At 38.4% G+C, this 17,627-nt stretch overlaps 1 protein-coding gene across 15 annotated transcripts in view; it reads left to right on the top strand.

Annotated features, from left to right (window-relative positions):
* KMT2C (lysine methyltransferase 2C) overlaps nt 1-17,627 on the top strand; it is a 187,442-nt gene that overhangs the window by 87,193 nt on the left and 82,622 nt on the right. For all 15 annotated transcript variants that reach the window (XM_041486406.1, XM_041486454.1, XM_041486464.1 and 12 more), the window contains 5 exons: nt 11,318-11,480; nt 12,136-12,307; nt 15,093-15,207; nt 15,997-16,169; nt 16,925-17,085. In XM_041486406.1, coding sequence (XP_041342340.1) covers nt 11,318-11,480; nt 12,136-12,307; nt 15,093-15,207; nt 15,997-16,169; nt 16,925-17,085 — 784 coding nt within the window. The remainder of the gene's footprint in view (nt 1-11,317; nt 11,481-12,135; nt 12,308-15,092; nt 15,208-15,996; nt 16,170-16,924; nt 17,086-17,627) is intronic.

Below are 17,627 nucleotides of genomic sequence, written 5' to 3'. Positions count from 1 at the left end.
AGTACTTCAGGGAGGAAAAGTAGCTGTTATGAAATAAATAAATATTTATTTTTTGAAGCATCTAACATGGGTAAAATTACTTGATACTCTATATTGCAGTGTCATGGTCTCACTTCAGATACATGTATTCAAGCTGCAATCTAGACACTTTGTTTTATAAAACTGCAAGTGCTTCCACATCTAGCTTTTCCCTTTGCACTTTTTAATTTATACTTTAGTATTTCCTTTCTGTTCAAAAGTTTTGTGTGGTATGAAACTGCTGTGTAAAGAACTGGGAAGAATGACACAATCTGCAGAGTAAATAGTGAATCTGAATCTAAATACCCAATCCAACCAAATATCCAAGCAAATACTGAGGGCTTTTTTCCTTTCAATTACTGCAGGTTGTTACAGAATATTAGATATTTTTTTGTGTGTTATTTCTAGAGAGATGTGTTGACAAATTACAAACCTTTAAAAGCAAATAGAGAACTTCTAGACAATTGGCAGAGGAAGACAGTTCAGTTATTATTCTTTGAGCTTTGTGAGAGAAATGCTCATTTTCAAAAATGTAAATGGATTTTATACATTCAATACGTAGGAGTTTCTCAAATGTCACACCAGGTGAGGTTTTTTAATGAGAATAACTTGAAATAGATGGCAAATCACTGGGAAGACTGTAACCATTACGCATCCATCACATCAGAATGTGCCTTGGGCACCTCCAGAATGTTTGCTCCTGTCAGTCCTAAATGCTGTGATGGATAAATCCCCCAGAAAAGGTCGGCCCTGGCAGCAATGCTCACTTGTCTGGGAAACTGAAAGGTCAGGATGCTCAGGGTTCTGGTAGGACTGGAAGCTGAGCATCTCACTAACCTCTGGTTGGACTTTCACTCCTAATTTTATGTGATCTTGTTGCGTGTGTTGCTTCTGGAAGTTAATTTCTGTAGGTGAGTGCTCTGTTACAGTCTTAGGCACCAGTTAAGTGTTTTTCAGCCTTTAATTGAAATAAATCAATTTTGTGGTAAACCATCTCTTGCCTTATGGGTGTTTTAAGTAAAATACTCATCCTAGTACTGTGACAGAATTGTTATCTTAACACTGTCACAGCATTAGGATGTCATCTGATACTGAGATTTCTATGCCATCAGATAAAATTGGTTTTAGAAAACAGCGCAATCATCTTGATTGTTTTAACCATCTGAACAACTCTCTAATACTACTGGACTGCTGACATGAATTAGCTGAGCAGCCTGTGTCTCTTGAAGAGTTTATTTGTAGATGATGATGTTGATTAAGCCCAGGAACCTCAGTGAAGTGGGCTCCACTGTGTCAGCGTGGGGACAGTCTTGTGTTTAGGGCTTGTGACCTTAGAGCCTGGTCTGTGTGGAAAATGCCCTGTCCAGAGCATAACACAGAGTCCACAGAATCTCAGTCTGGCTCCTGCTCTCTCTCCAGGCACCACATCTTTTGTTGACCCAAATTGTTTCCCCTTCACTAGCTCTGATGTATTATTAATGTTATTTCAATGTGGTTTTACTTTTGATAAAGAAACGGGATTTCCCCATTTGACTGTAAACATGGTGAGAAAAAGCTTTTAGGACATTATTCCAGCCCTAGTTTAGCTGTAACCAGCTGAAATATAAATATCAAAACCTCCTTGTCCTGTCATTAGAGATTAAGGAAAAGCATTATGAAGAAGTAGGTCTGTGCTTGGTTTGTCTTTGTGCCACAAATGAAACAGAAGCTTCATTTAATTGTTTGTACCTTTGCATGTAACAATGTTAAAAAACACACAGAATCTTGTAGTGGAAAAAAATGGCTTTAATGTTAAAGAGACCAAGTAGGAATTGGTGTTGGAACAGAAGAAAATATGTACATTTACTAAGGGAATCTGTGACATATAAAGCATAACACTAATCTCTGGTAGTTCTTTTCCATTTGATGGCACTAACATTTCTATAATTAAGAGCAATGGAATTATTTAGAGGAAAACTGTGTTATAAACCATTCTTTTTTTAATTGAACAGCTGTAATTTCTACCAATGGAGCAAACTATAAGAAAATGATTATTAGTTTAAAATGCAAAGTTAAATGAATGCAAAATTAACAAACAGATGGTGAAGAATTATTGTGCTTTATTTTACTCCTGGGTAAAAGGGCTCATGCAGGATTGTAAAAATGTCATCACACTTCGTAAACCTGAAAGCAAACAGAATTTGCAGTTGTGCACATCTGTTTTGGGACACTGCTAGAGGGTTAGAAGAATCAATGTTGTTTTCAAATAAGGATATTCATCAAAAGGATATCATTTACTTAACAGTTATGGCTTCTGCTAAGCATCAGACTTAATGTTCTGTGGAATTCATTACAAAATTTGGCAGCTTTTTTCTTGACAAGCTACTGAGGCAGCATTCTGCAAAACTGAAACAAACAGCCCCTTCTTACCCTCACCTCCCTGAAGCCCAGCTGAATAACCTGCTTCAATGTTTGACCAGTAATTTTAGGGTTTTAAATTCTGGGTCAAGATGTTGCATTTCACAATGCTTGCCCAAGGAATACCAGTGGAGGAGCAGGATGGAAAGACATAGGGCTTATTTATTTATTTCAGTGGCTAGTGAGTTAAATAATTATATAATGTTTGGAATACCGTGTCTTGGAAGAAGCAACGGGACAAATACATATAAATGACTAATTTAGTCAAGTTGAAAAAAAAAAAGCTAAAAGCCCTAGCCAGATAAAACATGTCAAGTTTTTATTAGGGAAGAAATGATACTAATGTTCAAGCTGGTAGTTTCCAAGTATGCCACCTAATTGCTTTGTTTGAGCTCAATTTACAGAAATTAGTGAACTGAAGATGTAGGATTTTGTTTACGATGACTTTGTGCCATTTGGAGAGTGCAATTTAGGAGCAGCCAAGGAAATAGGAATTATGAACAATAAGGTACTGATTGCAGTCAGTGGGGAAGGAATACTAAGGAGGTGCTCACTAATGAGGAAGGTATTAAAGGCAGGAAATTCTTGCATTTTTTATGTCTCTACATAATCCAGAGTTTCTTGTCACTCCATCCCTTCTATTACCTTGTAAATTATATGTATCATTGAGTGTATATAGTGACTTTGGCTGACATTAACTTTCTGTTAAATCAGGGTAATGTATCTTCAAAATCTTTCTTAAAAGAGCGCATTATTAAGACAATAAAATGAAAACACAAAGTAAGGCCATGTCAGAAGACAGGTTGTCTGCACACAATTAACATCCTTTGCACACAGTTTGTGTCCTCTGCACACAATTAATGTCTTTTGTGCCTTGGCCTGATTATGCATCTTTGATTATATGAACACATGCAGAACAGTTTGTGCCTAGTTCAGTCCATCGGATAGACATTGCTGTCTTAGTATAAACCTCTTCAATATTGCATTTTTTTTTTCATTATTTAGTATGTAGGTATGTAGACTATGCAGATACTGCTGAAAATAAAGAATTCCTCATTTCTGCATGATTTTTTCACTAATGTGAATAACTTGTCTGTAATTTTTTTTTTAATAGCAGGTTTACATGGCCTTGTTATGTGTCTTAGGCTGCATTTTCCCCCAGAGAAGTTGAATTTATTTATATCTACTAATTTGGATGGCAAATTGAAGGAGTTTCAAAAATACTCAGGCTTAGTTAAAAAGGTTGCACTGATATTGCAGTTCTTCCTTCACTCTGGTGCAGTTGTGAGTACACAATCTATGTGGAAATTAAGGCTGAATTTTTACAGGGCAAAGAAAACTCCAGGCTTTTAACAGTAAGATTAAGAATAAATAAAAATAAATGAAGAAAAATTTTACTTAGTGCCCTGCCCAGTATCATCAAGGAGCTTCATGGAAGAAATGAAATTGCAACTCTTTTGCAGGCCATTGCTCTGTTGCCATAACTAAGTGCTTTTCTTCTCCCACAAGCCATCCACAACCTTTTCCAGTATTTCCTTTCTTTTTCTCTCTGTAAATTAAGCACAGTCTCACAGGTAACAGGTTTCTTTAAGTCAGTGACTCCTCTTAAAAGATCTATTTTATACACAAAATCCATGTTCGATCTGTAGTGCTCCGTGTGTTTTAGTGCACACACGTGTGAGTGTCTGCCCATTCCTTTATCTCTGTCTCCACGTCTCTGTGTTGTCCTGTATTTGCCTGCCTGTATCATTTCCTTTTGTCATGGAGAAAAGGAAAAGGCAGACCTCCCAAACTGCAGGTTTGAAGCCTTTGTGGCTTCATAAGAGCGCTGCTATTTGAGCTGGCTGGGTGATAGTGATACAGCACTAGGTGTCAGAGAGCAGTGTACTTTTCCTCCTGGTAATCTTCATCCAATTTCAGTTGTCTCAGACTTCTGACTTTTTGTTCAGGTTGATATTTTTAGCCATTTCCACTCTTCATTTCTCCTTAATATTTCTCACCCCTTTTGGCTAGGTTCTTTCTGGGATGTGTCCCATCACCATTTCCTGAGTCTTAGCACCCAAGTTCCCTTAAGGACTTTATCCAATTTGAGTGCCCATGTTTGATTAATTGGCCCTTCAAGTATTACCCCTGCCCCTCCTCAGCTTCCATCTCCATCCATGGTTTCTCCTCCCAGTTCACACAGTGAATCCCTTCTGTCTCTTTGCTCCTTACTTGTCCATCTGCCTGTGTGCTGGATACTCCTATTCCCCACATGATTAAGTGACAGTAGGATCAGGATCCTTAGGGATGTCTTCTTTCCATTCTAATGGCTTTTTGTGCTTAGGCTTAGAGTATTTATTACAGACTTCCTCCCTCTAATCCTTGTCACACTGAAGGAACATTTGCAGGAGGTACATGTTGTCCAGTCAGTGCTAGAAATTGGAGAGGATCAGTCATGATCAATGAGAGTAGGTTTTTCTGTGATTTTTCACGGACAAACTTGTGGAAGTGTTTTACATTAAAAAAAAAGAAATAGTTTTCTCAAGCTTGGTCACATCTGGATAGATCTGCAGGGAAAGGGCAGAAGTTGCATCCCCCACTCTAAAACACATGATAAATTGCAAGTCCCATGAATGAGGCTGTTTTTAAGATGAACAGAATGTTTTTGTTAATGACTTTCCTGTTGTCAGAAATGGCTGGAAAGTTTTGTCTAAGTGTTCCAAATACATATAGGAGAATTTAGAGATGTGTTATGAGAAGTTTACCCCAGCTCTTTATTGTTCAAAAAACTTGCAAAAATAGAAGGGGATTTATATGAAAGTATTTTTAAACAGTCTCTATTAACATCCCTTCTTTGATAGTGCTATGCTGACAAAAACTTTGGTGTGGACTTGGCTGTGGTACCGGTAAAGAACTTGTGTCAGCATAGGACAGCTCAAGGCTGTACTCTAAATTTTGACCTCCCTGTGGCTATGCCTGCCTGTGAGCTGTGTTCCAATTCCAGCTGCAGGCAATGGAGATCTGGCCAGTATTGTCAGTGGAGCCTGAAAATGGTAACCCACTGTTTGGCCAACTGAATTGCCATGAAGTAAACACCGTAAAATGATTAAGCCTTATTAAGTATAATGAAGTTTGGATGTCCTCATCAGGCCTTGTGTTGTTTGGAAGCACAGTGTGACTGTATGAGCAGTCCTTTTGCTTTAAATGCCTTTATAAATGTATTTATGACATAACCTGTAGAATGCTTGAGCTACTTCTCAATATATGATTTAGGAGTTCATGGGCTGTGCTGGATTTCACAGAAAGTTGACTTCATCCCAGTATGTTCTGCAATGACCAGTAACAGATGCCTAGGGATGATCATTAAACAACAAGCATGTAGCAATGTTTCCCTCAATTATTTTTTCTCAAGCCTCCAACAATTTGTGGCTCAGCCCATGCTCTGCCAACACAAAGAAATGTCTACACACACTTCTTAAGACCTTCTGAGCATGAATCAAATGGAACTGGCACAATAGTCTGTTTTCTGAGCCTGCCAAAAAGCAGCCTCAAACCAAAGCTGATGATTTTTGTTCTTGCCTTGTTTGTCCTGGAGTTGCTGATGCTGAGGCCTAATAACCACAGTTTAAATTACATTAAACATTATTGACCTTCTTGTTGTTGACAGTCTAACTAAACAACAGGCTCATGTGTGCTCTTCTGCCGTGGTGGATATTAGATGGGAATTAAGGGAGTAGCTGGTTGATAGCTGTGGAAAAGCTTAGCCTCACTCAAAACATTTACATTATCCAAACTCTTGCAGAAAGCAAGGAGGTGATTAAAAAACGCCCCTTTTTCTTCATGAAAGTGTGAAAAAAGAAGCAAAGGCAGAGCCTGTGAGGGAAGTCATATCCATGCAGTTATTCTGCTAGCTTATGTAATGATGAGTAAAACACAGCTCTGAGGCACCCAAACCCTTCCATGGAGCTTCTGAATAAACAGGGTTTGGGGACATTTCAGGTTATATGAGGAAGAATTTGTGTGCAATAAAGTTTGTATGTTTTCTCCTGCCTATTTCAGATTTCAAATAAAAAATGGTATCTTACTTAGCAAATGGATTTTTACAAGTTTTTAACCTATTCACCACTATTAGAAAAAACACCCCTCCAATACTTGAATGCTTTTTTCCTCTGAATTCTTAAATGCCTTAATATCAACACAATTCATTTAATATACTTTTTTAATGAAAGTGAAAAAGAGGCAGCTGGTAAGAGTGAGAAACAAAGTAGTGACTTGTAGAGAGCCTGAAATTTCCACAGTTAAAAGGACTTCTGCTTTCTGCCTTGATAGCATGCGTTGAGTCACTGTGTTAAGGTTTGAGGAAGAAGAGTAACTGATCTCTGATTGACTTGCTTGTTATAAATTGAAGTAATTTCCAAATCTGTGACATGAGTCATATAAAATTAAAAAGCTAGAAGGTAATTTCCAGTACTCCTGGAAAGGTGTTCTGTTTAGTACTTCTAATCAGTAGTTCACTTGAAAGCCATTAATTGTTTTTATGTTGCCATCTTACTGCATTGTGCTCTTTAGTGCTTTATGGTACTTAAACCAGTGTAGTTGACATGAGAGATGCTAATGGTCATTAGTGTCTGCAAGCAATATAAAGCTCTTTCTAGATGATGGAGTAACCAGTGAAGATTATCAGAACCACCAGGGAACATACTTCATTAATGACTGTTTATGTAAAAATTTCTTACTGCTCTCATTAATGACAGGTTTTTAAGGTCCAGTTCTCTTCAGTCACAGGTTTGTATGACAGCATTTCCCTATAGCTAACCTGTTTGAAATTTGCTCTTACAGGTAATGCATTAAATTGTTTAACCAAGGACAGATGGCTTGTGTGTATTTTTGGTGCACTGTCATAAAATTAAAAGTTCTTATTGTTCTCATAGGTTGTGTCACCTGATCTTTTTTAAAGAAAAAGTTCATAATCAGTGAAGAACTTGTCATTTTGCTTTACAATTCACAGTACTAACATTTAGGCTTAGGACACTTAACCAAGTTGCCATGTACTTACTCAAAGACTATTTTAGCCTTTCTTAGCCTTCTAAGGGTTGTTACTTGTCTGGTTGCTGAGACAGTAATACTGTAAAGTAATTCTAAGGGCAATAAAATAATGATAAAAAATGACCTCTGGTTAGTTCTTGGTACTATCTGGATAAACTCTTACATTGCCTTACAGGCATCTTTTTATAATTTGAACAGGATTTTGGAGTACTCTAAAGCCTGGAGCAGCAGGAAGGTTAGAAGTACGTAAACAAAAAGCTGCTGCTCTTGTCACCATTTTCCACTTTGGCCATCTGTTTCCAGTAAAGCCAGTAGGATTTGTGACATCAACTGAACTGAACAAGGCAGAATTAACGTTTTTGTTCAGCTGGTTTTGGTGCAATTCCACTTGTAGCAAAGAGGGTTTTGAGTTTTTGTCTTCCTGGAAATCTTCTGTGTGGTTTCTGCCACTCTTATTTCATGGAGGATTTTCTCCCATAGAGCTAGAATACAGAGAACGTGATTGATCAAGTTTTGCTTTCTGTTGGTTCACTTAGTTCTTCCTCTTCCACTGTATTTGTACAACAGTGTAATATTTGAGCCAGTGGGATTAGTAAATAAAGGGATTTTTAAAATGAAGTTTTAAAGATGGAATAGCTTTTGCTTTTAAAAATCAGTTCCTTTTCTGTCTGAAAAAGCAGATGTAAAAACCAAAAAAAGTCAAAATTGCCAAGTAGAAAGAGGAGTGGATAGTTTTAAATTATGGAAATCACGGTAGTAAGAAGTAACACAAGTAGGGATGGACTCAGAGCTTTCTTGCAATGGACAAGGGCACAAGGAACTTACTGAAGGAAACAGTTGGTAACCAGTGAAGGACTTCCTGAGTAGGAAAATAGTCTGCTGGCTCTGCTTTAGTTTATTTCCTTGAGTGTACTATGAATAAGTAATAAACTATCTCTCCAGCTTTCTGACACCTTGTAAAGTTGGGGTTTTTTTTCCTGTAGAATAGGAATGTAAAATTATTTGATCCATAAACAAAACAGTGTTTGGCTTACCTTGACAGATCACCATTTTCTAGTACCTGCCCTTTGAATTCAGCTTCCACCCCCTTCCCATAATGTCTTATTTTGTGTTCATACTAATGAAATGGGACTCCAGCCTGTCCCTGGCTCTGGTACTGTCCTCATATGGGCATGCATCTCATGGGCAACATGATTTATTGCTTCATTCCATCTCCTGCTGTCATGATGCCATATTTTAGCAGTAGTAAAGTAGTATTCATTACTGATTTTATGTAGTAGAGCTTTTAATATTTCTGTTTAATTTAATACATTTCTGCTGTTCTTTTGGGGTCATAGCATGGGGCCTGGCTTCAGAGGAGTGTTGGCTTCTAGTGCTGGAAAAGTAACTCTTCTCACCAACATCTGCTGCCAAAAAAATCCCTTTGGGCATTAGTTTCTTCAGACTGCTTTATCTGTCTTACAAATTCAGCAAATGTTGATATTCTGTGCTTTTTATTTGCTTCAGATGATACATACCACATTGTTTTCAAAGTGTGTATCACTTATCTGCCAAATGCTTTTCATTGCCAGTGCAGTTTAACAGATGGGTTTGAAGGGTTCAGTTACATGTAACTTGGGCTTCCATTTTTCTTCCAGCATCTTTATGTGGTTCCTTAAACCAACATCAACATTTTTTAAGGTTTTTTAGTAATCCTGTAGTTTCCTAATTTTCCATAATTTCTTCATTTATTCATAGAGCATTTGGGAAAAGTTGCATTCTGATTTTGTAGTTGCTACGTACTGTGGCTGATTGGTGGTTTTGAAAAACAGATGTGGTATTTAAAAATGCCATTTATATTGCTATTTTATTCCATTATTCCTAGCTTTTAATAAATGTTGAATGATTTAAGTGCTTACAGCTCTATCATAATTTTCTTTTCTTGATTTAATAGCTACCAAGAGTCAATGATGTGATCCAGCAAAGTCTTGTTGAATACTTTTTTGAGGGATACATTTTGGACCTTAGCTCCTCCAAAGTTCCCCTTTCTATTTTTTTCTGTACTGAGTAATATCTTTGAAAGAAAGTGTGGCCTGTAAGAGTTGTGTCTTAGCTAAACCTAGTCCATCTCCATAGGTTTTCAGAACATGAAGGACAAAACAGGGCAGTGGTTGTATGTGGCTCAGGGTGGAGCTTCAGTTCTTGAAGTTGGAGGCTTTGGGCTGTATTTTCATGGTTTTACATCTAAATTCAGGATTTACCTTGTGCAGCTTCCTCAGCAAGTGCTCAGTGAAGGTATCATTTCCCAAAAGGAGTTTCTTGCAGGACTTTGGTTTTATTGGTAGTCCATAAATGTAATTACCATTGCTGCTGCCTTGCTGTCCTTCAGAAGTTCCACATTATTATTTGCTTATCTTGTTCCCTCTCCTCTCCTCTGCATTTCAGCTGGTAAAATAACAGGATGCACCGTACATGTACAGTCAGCAGGTGTTAGACATGGGTAGAGGTGAGATGTCCTGCAGATCACAGGACAGACTAAGCCTCGTAGGCCGCAAACTTGGCAGTAGTTCTCCTTGATGTTCTCCTTTAATTTCTTTGACAGAGCATTTTCTCTTTACACTGCAGTTCTGTTTAGCATACACTAATATTTTTTCTGTCTCTTGTCCATGAGTTGTGGTGCTGGCAGATATTTTTCTGAAGATCATTCATTTCATCTGGTTTTAAAGAATATTAAGGTAGCTGTTGACACAGGCAGCTTTGTGATTTGTATTTTCATATGGGCTGGTTTGGATATCTGTGGACTTGTAGTAGCACTATTTCATGCCTAATTTCATGCCAGTCTTTGAAACGCAGAAGAATTATGGTAATAAATATTGTCTGTATTCTAAGAATCAAGCAGATTCAGTACATAACTTTTCTTTGATTTGGTTTATGTTCATATTTGGATGTTACTTGACACTTCAGCTAGTAATCAAACACACCAGTGTTAGTGTTATATTTTTATTGTGAAAAATGAAAGTCCCTGAGCTCAGTTGTTGCTGTATATTATGTATGCCTTCCTGTGAGCTGCTGACCTGTTTTTTCTTAAGTTTGCTCAAAATCTTACGGTTCTGTGCCTTAAAAAGTATTGTTGCCCTGGTGAAAAAGTGTAAAAGGATGTTACAGTGCTTCAGGGACTGTAATGAATCCGAGAAAGAAAAAAGACTGATTAACTGAATCAGAAAGGTGTGGGTGATTTTTTACAAGCAGACTCATAGACTCTGCTCTCTCTTGACTGAAGAACTGGAGGATCATTGCGTAGTTCTTTCTGAGAAATTATTTCTCTGGTGTCTAATAATAATCTTGCTTATTTATGACTTCTCAAAGTTTGGTGGTGATATTTGTGTAGTCTTGAAAGGCAAGATGAGAAGAAAGTGCAAGGTTATGTAATGCATTATCGTCCCAGAGAGAATTGTATAATGCCAGTAAGATTTTTGAGAGAACATCATACTTGAGTTCCATTTGCATTTCTGATTACAGTGTCTGTGGTTTTACATTACAGCTTACAGAGCCATGTGGTTTTTAGTCATAACCTATTGACAGCATGGTGTCATCTACCTTTATTTCCAGAATAAGTCTCCAAGCCCCATTACTGAAGGCATAGCTCAAGTTAGATAACATAGAATGAAAACGCTTTACTGTGACAAGAAGAGTCTTAATTGTCAGAGTGTGTTTAGAGCGCACTGTGTTTGGGAGTGCCACTGAAAGACAACACTACCCACTAGTTTCCTTCTCAGTATTCACTACCTCCTACTGGCCAAGGTGTTCATCTGCTAAATGAAGGGAGGAAACAGATCTGGCTAAAAAATGACAAGAAAAAGAAATTTTGAAATGACTTGTTCTGTTTGTTTTTCAGCGATGTGCATTTTGTAAGCACCTTGGAGCCACTATCAAATGCTGTGAAGAGAAATGTACCCAGATGTACCATTACCCCTGTGCTGCTGGAGCAGGCACATTTCAGGATTTCAGTAACTTGTCCCTCCTTTGTCCAGACCACATTGATCAGGCTCCTGAAAGATGTAAGTACACAGTGTTAAAATGACACAATTAGTACCAGGTTTTATGAAAACTGCACTGTCATATCATCAGCTTAAGAATGCATTTGTTGACGTGCACTGTCACAGTTCACATACCCAAGAATTCATGTGTGTTCACAGATAGAAAAGACGTGAGTTCATACTCTTCTGTCTTTAAAGACCAGTAGTTCTGCACAGCCAAGTGTTTTTATTTTAATGACAGAACAAGAAAGAGGTTTACTAGTAAAGCTTGTCTTCTGTTGGGTTTTAGTTCAAATTGATGGACTTGCTTGTCCTAACTCAAGTTAGAGCAGCCTTCTTGTAAACACTTCAGCTAAATAATAGATGTAGGTCTGTTTATTTTGTACTTGTTCCACAGAGGAGTTGGTTCCGAAGCTCTCAGCTTTGTCTCGAGGAGAATAAAACTGTTTCTTTTGTAAGACTTCATTAAGGTTTAAAATGAATTTACTTTTGTTATGAGAAGATTAGTTGAGAAAACTGAATTGAAATAGTAGCTATTAAATATATTAATTAAATTGGAATTTCATAAGAATGGTCAAGTTTTGTATGCATAAGAACTACTAAGTAATTTTTCGGGTTTATTGAATTGTTCATAATTTTGAACAAAATAATAATTGAAAAAAATAATTCTTTTTAGCAAAAGAAGAAGCAAATTGTGCAGTGTGCGACAGCCCTGGAGACCTCTTAGATCAACTTTTTTGTACTACCTGTGGCCAGCACTACCATGGGATGTGCCTGGACATTCAAGTCACACCTTTAAAAAGAGCAGGTTGGCAGTGTCCTGATTGCAAAGTGTGCCAGAACTGCAAGTAAGTGAGACTTACAGGACATGGAGGAGTATGGTGTGAGATTTATGCACTGTGGCTTTGAAATGCATATTTCATTAAATGTTTGGGGAATTTTTCCAAGAAGTGTAGATTATTTGCCCATCTTTTCCGTTATGATGCTATGTTAAGTAGCTGAGCAAACACTGGTATTGGAAGCTTTGTTCTAAAAGAGCTGAGCTGAAAGTCCTGTGTGTTTTACCCCTAGAGTTACCATTATCTTGGCAGGTTCTGGAAAGCAACAAAACATTCTGATTTTTTTTTCCTCCTTTTATACAGAGGAGGATTTTTCTCTAATTTACCAAATAAATAATTTTACTGTAGTGCCTTCACAGTCTAAGAACCTGTGTTTTTACTCAGCTGACAGTTCCGTTGTGCCTGTGCCCACATTCTGGGCAGGTCTCCTGCATTAGGCCCTCTCATTTAATATCTTTCAGAGGCAGATAAAGAGTTGTTAATGAAAACAAAACCATGGCTTAATTGAGCAAAGAAGCAAAGTGACATGAGTGGCCCTGATTGAGTAGTTGCACCAGAGAGAGACAGAGACAATGAAACTTAGTTGCTGTGGCCCTGTAAGGGTTCTCTTAGAAAATTCTGACTGCTTATGGGCTTGTTCTCTTATAACTTAATCTGATGGGCACTGCAGGGTTCTTTCGCTTGCTTGGGTTTTTTAAAGGATTTACTGAAAAAGAATTGAGTTTTGTTCAGCTCTAGTCAGATCAGCTGGGACAGTATGAAGGAAAAAAAACCCACTCTTACTACTGCCTCATGTTTCTCATCAGCCAGTGTTTTCCAAGCAGAATACTTGGTATTTGCTAGCATTCACTCAACTCACTTCAAAAGAAGAGTGTTTCCTGATCACATACAGCAGATAGTAAATCTCAGGAATGAAGCTAGAGTACAGAAGCATGTTCTAAAAAGTATCCCTGAAAATGTTTTACTAGGTGATTACAGCATCTGCTAACAAATCTTCTCTTTAGTGGAAGAGCAGAGAAAATGAGGTATGTTCACACCCAGTCCATGGGACCATATGAGAGATGTCCTTGGGTTCTGAGGGAACTGGTGGATGAAGTGGCTAAGCCACCATCCATCATATTTGAGAAGTTTTGGCAGTCTGGTGAAGTTCCCACTGACTGGAAAAGGAGAAACATAGACTCCAATTTTACAAAGGGAAATAAGGAAGATCTGGGGAACCACAGGCCTGGCCCATCCGTCTCACCTGCCTGCCTACCAAGGTCATGGAGCAGATCCTTCTGGAAACTGTGCTGAGACACATGGGACATAAGGAGGTGATGGTGACAGACACCATGACTTCACTGAGGGCAGACAGTGCCTGAAAAATTTGGTGGCTGCTGGGATGGGGTTACAGAGTTTGCGGAGGAAGAGCAACTTGATGTCACCTACCTGGATTTGTGCAAAGTGTTCAGCACTGTCCAACACAGTATCCTTGCCTTTAAACTGGAGAGAAATGGATTTGACAGATGGAGCACTCCGTGGATTCAAGAGTTGGGGTCAAGGACTGAAGTGGAGACCAGTGATGAGTGTTGTTCTTCAGGGGTCAGAATTGGGGCGGGTGCTGTTATAAACATCTTTGTTACGATGTGGGCAGTGGGATCAAGGGCACCCTCAGCAAGTTTGCCAGTGACGCCAAGCTGTGTGGGGCAGTTGATGCTGCAAAGAAGGGACCCCATCCCGAGGGACCTGGGCAGGCTGGAGAGGTGGGGCTGTGTGACCCTCATGAACTTTAACACAGCCAAGTGCAACGTTCTGCACCTGGACTGGGGCAGTCTCAAGCACGAGTACGGGCTGGGCAGAGGGGCACTCAGAATGGGTTGCCCAGAGAAACTGTGGATGCCTCTCCCTGGAAGTGTTCAAGGCCAGGCTGGATGGGCTTTGAGCAGCCTGGTCTAGTGGGGGGTGTCATTGCCCATGGAACTGGATGGTTTTTCAGGTCCCTTCCAACCCAAACCATTCTATAATTTCTCCCTGTGGTATGGCAGTTCTTCACTATTATTGGAAGAACAGCATTTTAGGCATATCTTCATGCAAAGAGAGGGCTTTTTAAACCACCAGATCTCCCAGGTAATGAGGTAGTATCTAGTATGTATAATGCCATATATTGCAAGGCTTTATCTAGGCAAATCTTGTTGCATGTTTACTTACTGCATTAATTTATTTAAACGAAGGCAGAACACAATGCCTTTAGATATTACCAAACTATTTGTCTTGTTCTCAGCAAATTTATTTTATCACTGGAATCTGTGGTGGAGCTCTGTAATACATCATTGTAGAAAAATTGAAATCTCTTCCTTTAATGTTTGTTTTGCTCTTGCAGTCATATTGTCTGACATTGTAGGAGCTCCAATAGTCAGACTTGATGGCTCCTTTTTTCCTTTGGAAAAATTATGGTCAGACTGCAGAAACAAGTACAATTGGATGTTCTCTTCAGAAAGAAATAAAATGTATATTGCAGATTTTGAACTGGTTTCAGTACAGAAAGGCCATCAAATCTATCTACACATGTGTAAGTGAAAGTGGGCCAATATCTGATATTCAGAATGGTTGCACAGGCTCAGCTCTTGGTGAATAAACATAGTGGAATGCACTTGTATTTAAAAATAAATTTGAAGGCATTGTCTCTGGAGATATTTTAAGTATGTTTGTGTATTTTTATGTGCACACCTGTGTCTTCCTGTTTAGACTTTTCTTGAAACAGATATTTTGTTGCTGCTTATTGAAATAATTGTTGATCACTTGTTACTTTTCTTAGACATTCTGGAGAAGACAACAAGATGCTGGTGTGTGATACATGCGACAAAGGCTACCACACTTTCTGTCTACAGCCAGTTATGGATGCTGTACCAACAAATGGTTGGAAATGTAAAGTAAGTGGAAAGGTTTCAGAGTAACTCCTGGTCATTTGTAAGAGCCCAGACTTTCTTATCCACACTATGCTGTTCCAGGTGTATTGTGGATTGCTGTTGCTGTGTAATGTAATTTGTAATTTTTGAAGGAATCCCACTTGGATGTAAATCCTCTGGCTCTACAGCTGCTCTGTGGGGGAGGCTGTCAGTGGTGTGGCTGAAGCAGCCTATATAGGACAGTAAATCAGCCTCCATAGGGAAAAGAGAAGTGTAGGATCCAGGTGCAGTGGATAACCTGCAGTTAATAACAGCTGCTCTCGTGATACAATGGGAACAAAAATGTAAACCCAAAGCTATAGTAGTGTATGTAATCTATACTTAAAGTCTGTTTATATTCCCCTCCTTGCTTACTAAAACAGTTCTGCAGCTTGTGGGTTCCTTTGCATTTGAGGAAGGCAGAATGAATTTGTTGTTTTATAAGTAACTTTGTAAGTAATTGCAGTGGGAAGTTCTTGTGTATGAGATGTATGTAATGTTACATCAGTTTGGGGCAGTCATAAGATAACTGAGAGCAGCAATAAAAAAGTTTGATCTCATAAGAAATACTCCTTTCAAGTCAGGAGTAGTGTCAGGTAACTTCTTGCTATTGTGCAGGTTATTCATGCTCTGCTATCAGATCTTTGATAACTTTTTATATTATCAAGGCCAAAAGCTATTAAATTTAATTCAAAATAGGAAAATGTCAGTTAATGGCAGTTCTATTACATTGTGAAATATCATAATTAACTACTAAATTCTTGTGATCTCTAGAACTGTAGAGTATGTGCTGAGTGTGGCACACGAACAAGTTGTCAGTGGCACCATAATTGTTTGGTATGTGACAGTTGTTACCAACAGCAAGACAACTTATCTTGTCCTTTCTGTGAAAAACTGTGCCTCCAAGACTTCCAGAAAGATATGTTGCATTGTCACATGTGCAAAAGGTAAGTATCCAGCTTTTGTTAATTTGTACTAAAATGCATGAAGCTTATGATGAGCTGTGTGACACTGATGGGTTTCTGGGAAGGATGTACAGTACCACAGGATCTTGGGAAGCTCCTTGATCCTTCATCCCTAAATACAATGAACAATAGCAGGTAGCTTTATTTTAATCTTAGCAAATAAGTATTAATTGGCAGTTACTTGAGGATACCTGGCAGTTACTTGCTGCAAGATGCTGCTGCCTCTTGAATTTAACCTATTTTGTGAGGAAGCAGGCTGAAAAAGTCATTGTCCTAAAGTTTAAAGACTCTTGTTTGCAGTGATCTGGGTTGTTGTTTTTTGGTTTTTTTTTTTATTTTTCAATTTAATATTTTGTGTTTAATTTTTGTCTTTTACTGTTTCAGTAATTAAAAAAAAACCCTAAAAATACAGTATTTGGAACATTTTAAGAATGTAAGCTATGCTTTTTATCCAATAATACTGTATCTCACTGTGCAATATCATGATGATGCTCTACATCTTGTGGAGTCTGGTTGGCTGTAGGGATACTTTAGGTCTTCATGTTTAAGTTTGTTCACTGTTTGACATGCTGACATATCATGCTTATTCCTCTAAAGTTCTCCATAATCAAGCATTGGTTGGAAATCTCTATTTCCCCATAGGAATGGGAAATAGTGCTATTTTTTAATGGATTTTTACTATGATGCTTTATATTTTCCTTACTAAAATCACAGTCACAATAAATTAATCTCCCCAGATGGATTCACATAGATTGTGACAGATCTCCAGGTAGTGAATTGGAGTCTCAGTTGAAAGACTACATCTGCACTCTTTGTAGACAAGGAGAAGGGGATCAGACTCAGTCATGTGATGTAATGAACACTTCTGAACTCATTCCTGAACCTGACAGTATAACAGGTAATCAAACTTAAACTTCACAGTTCCAAAATGCTAACGTCAGATATAATACCTGTATCTCACCAAGTCTTCTGTGAACCAGCCACTCAAATTCTGCTCTGTGAGGTTCATCCCTTCCCCTGTCTAACAGCAGCTGCTCAGGCAGTCCATGGGTGGCTTCTCTTTCTGGCTTCAGGATCCTGGGTATAAACATGAAATATGGGCTAGTGAGCACCATAATTGTGGCTCTCAACCTTCCAGCTCCAGCCTCTCAGGCTGTAGCTATAAACTTCACTGATTTATTTTGGATGTGGTACAGTTCATAAATGTATTCATTTGACAGTCTGGCTGTTTCACTCATTTGTGTGTGGTAGATATTTTTGGAGACATTCAGTTCTCCTGTTTCTCTCTAGCTGCTGGTCAGTCTCATAGTGCTTGTTCTCCTCACTTGATCCAGGAAGGACAGAGCAGTGGGAGCTGGACTGTGTTCAAGGGACAGGTGTTTATTTAACTAGACAGCTTTTAATAGGTGTCCTTTTTCAGAGCAGTGTATGATCAGTCAT

This window comes from Pyrgilauda ruficollis, unplaced genomic scaffold (assembly GCF_017590135.1).
Source record: "Pyrgilauda ruficollis isolate IOZ18807 unplaced genomic scaffold, ASM1759013v1 scaffold12, whole genome shotgun sequence".
Classification (NCBI taxonomy): Eukaryota; Metazoa; Chordata; class Aves; order Passeriformes; family Passeridae; genus Pyrgilauda; species Pyrgilauda ruficollis.
Note: the sequence above shows the minus strand (reverse complement) of the source record. Positions and strands in the feature narration are given on the sequence as shown.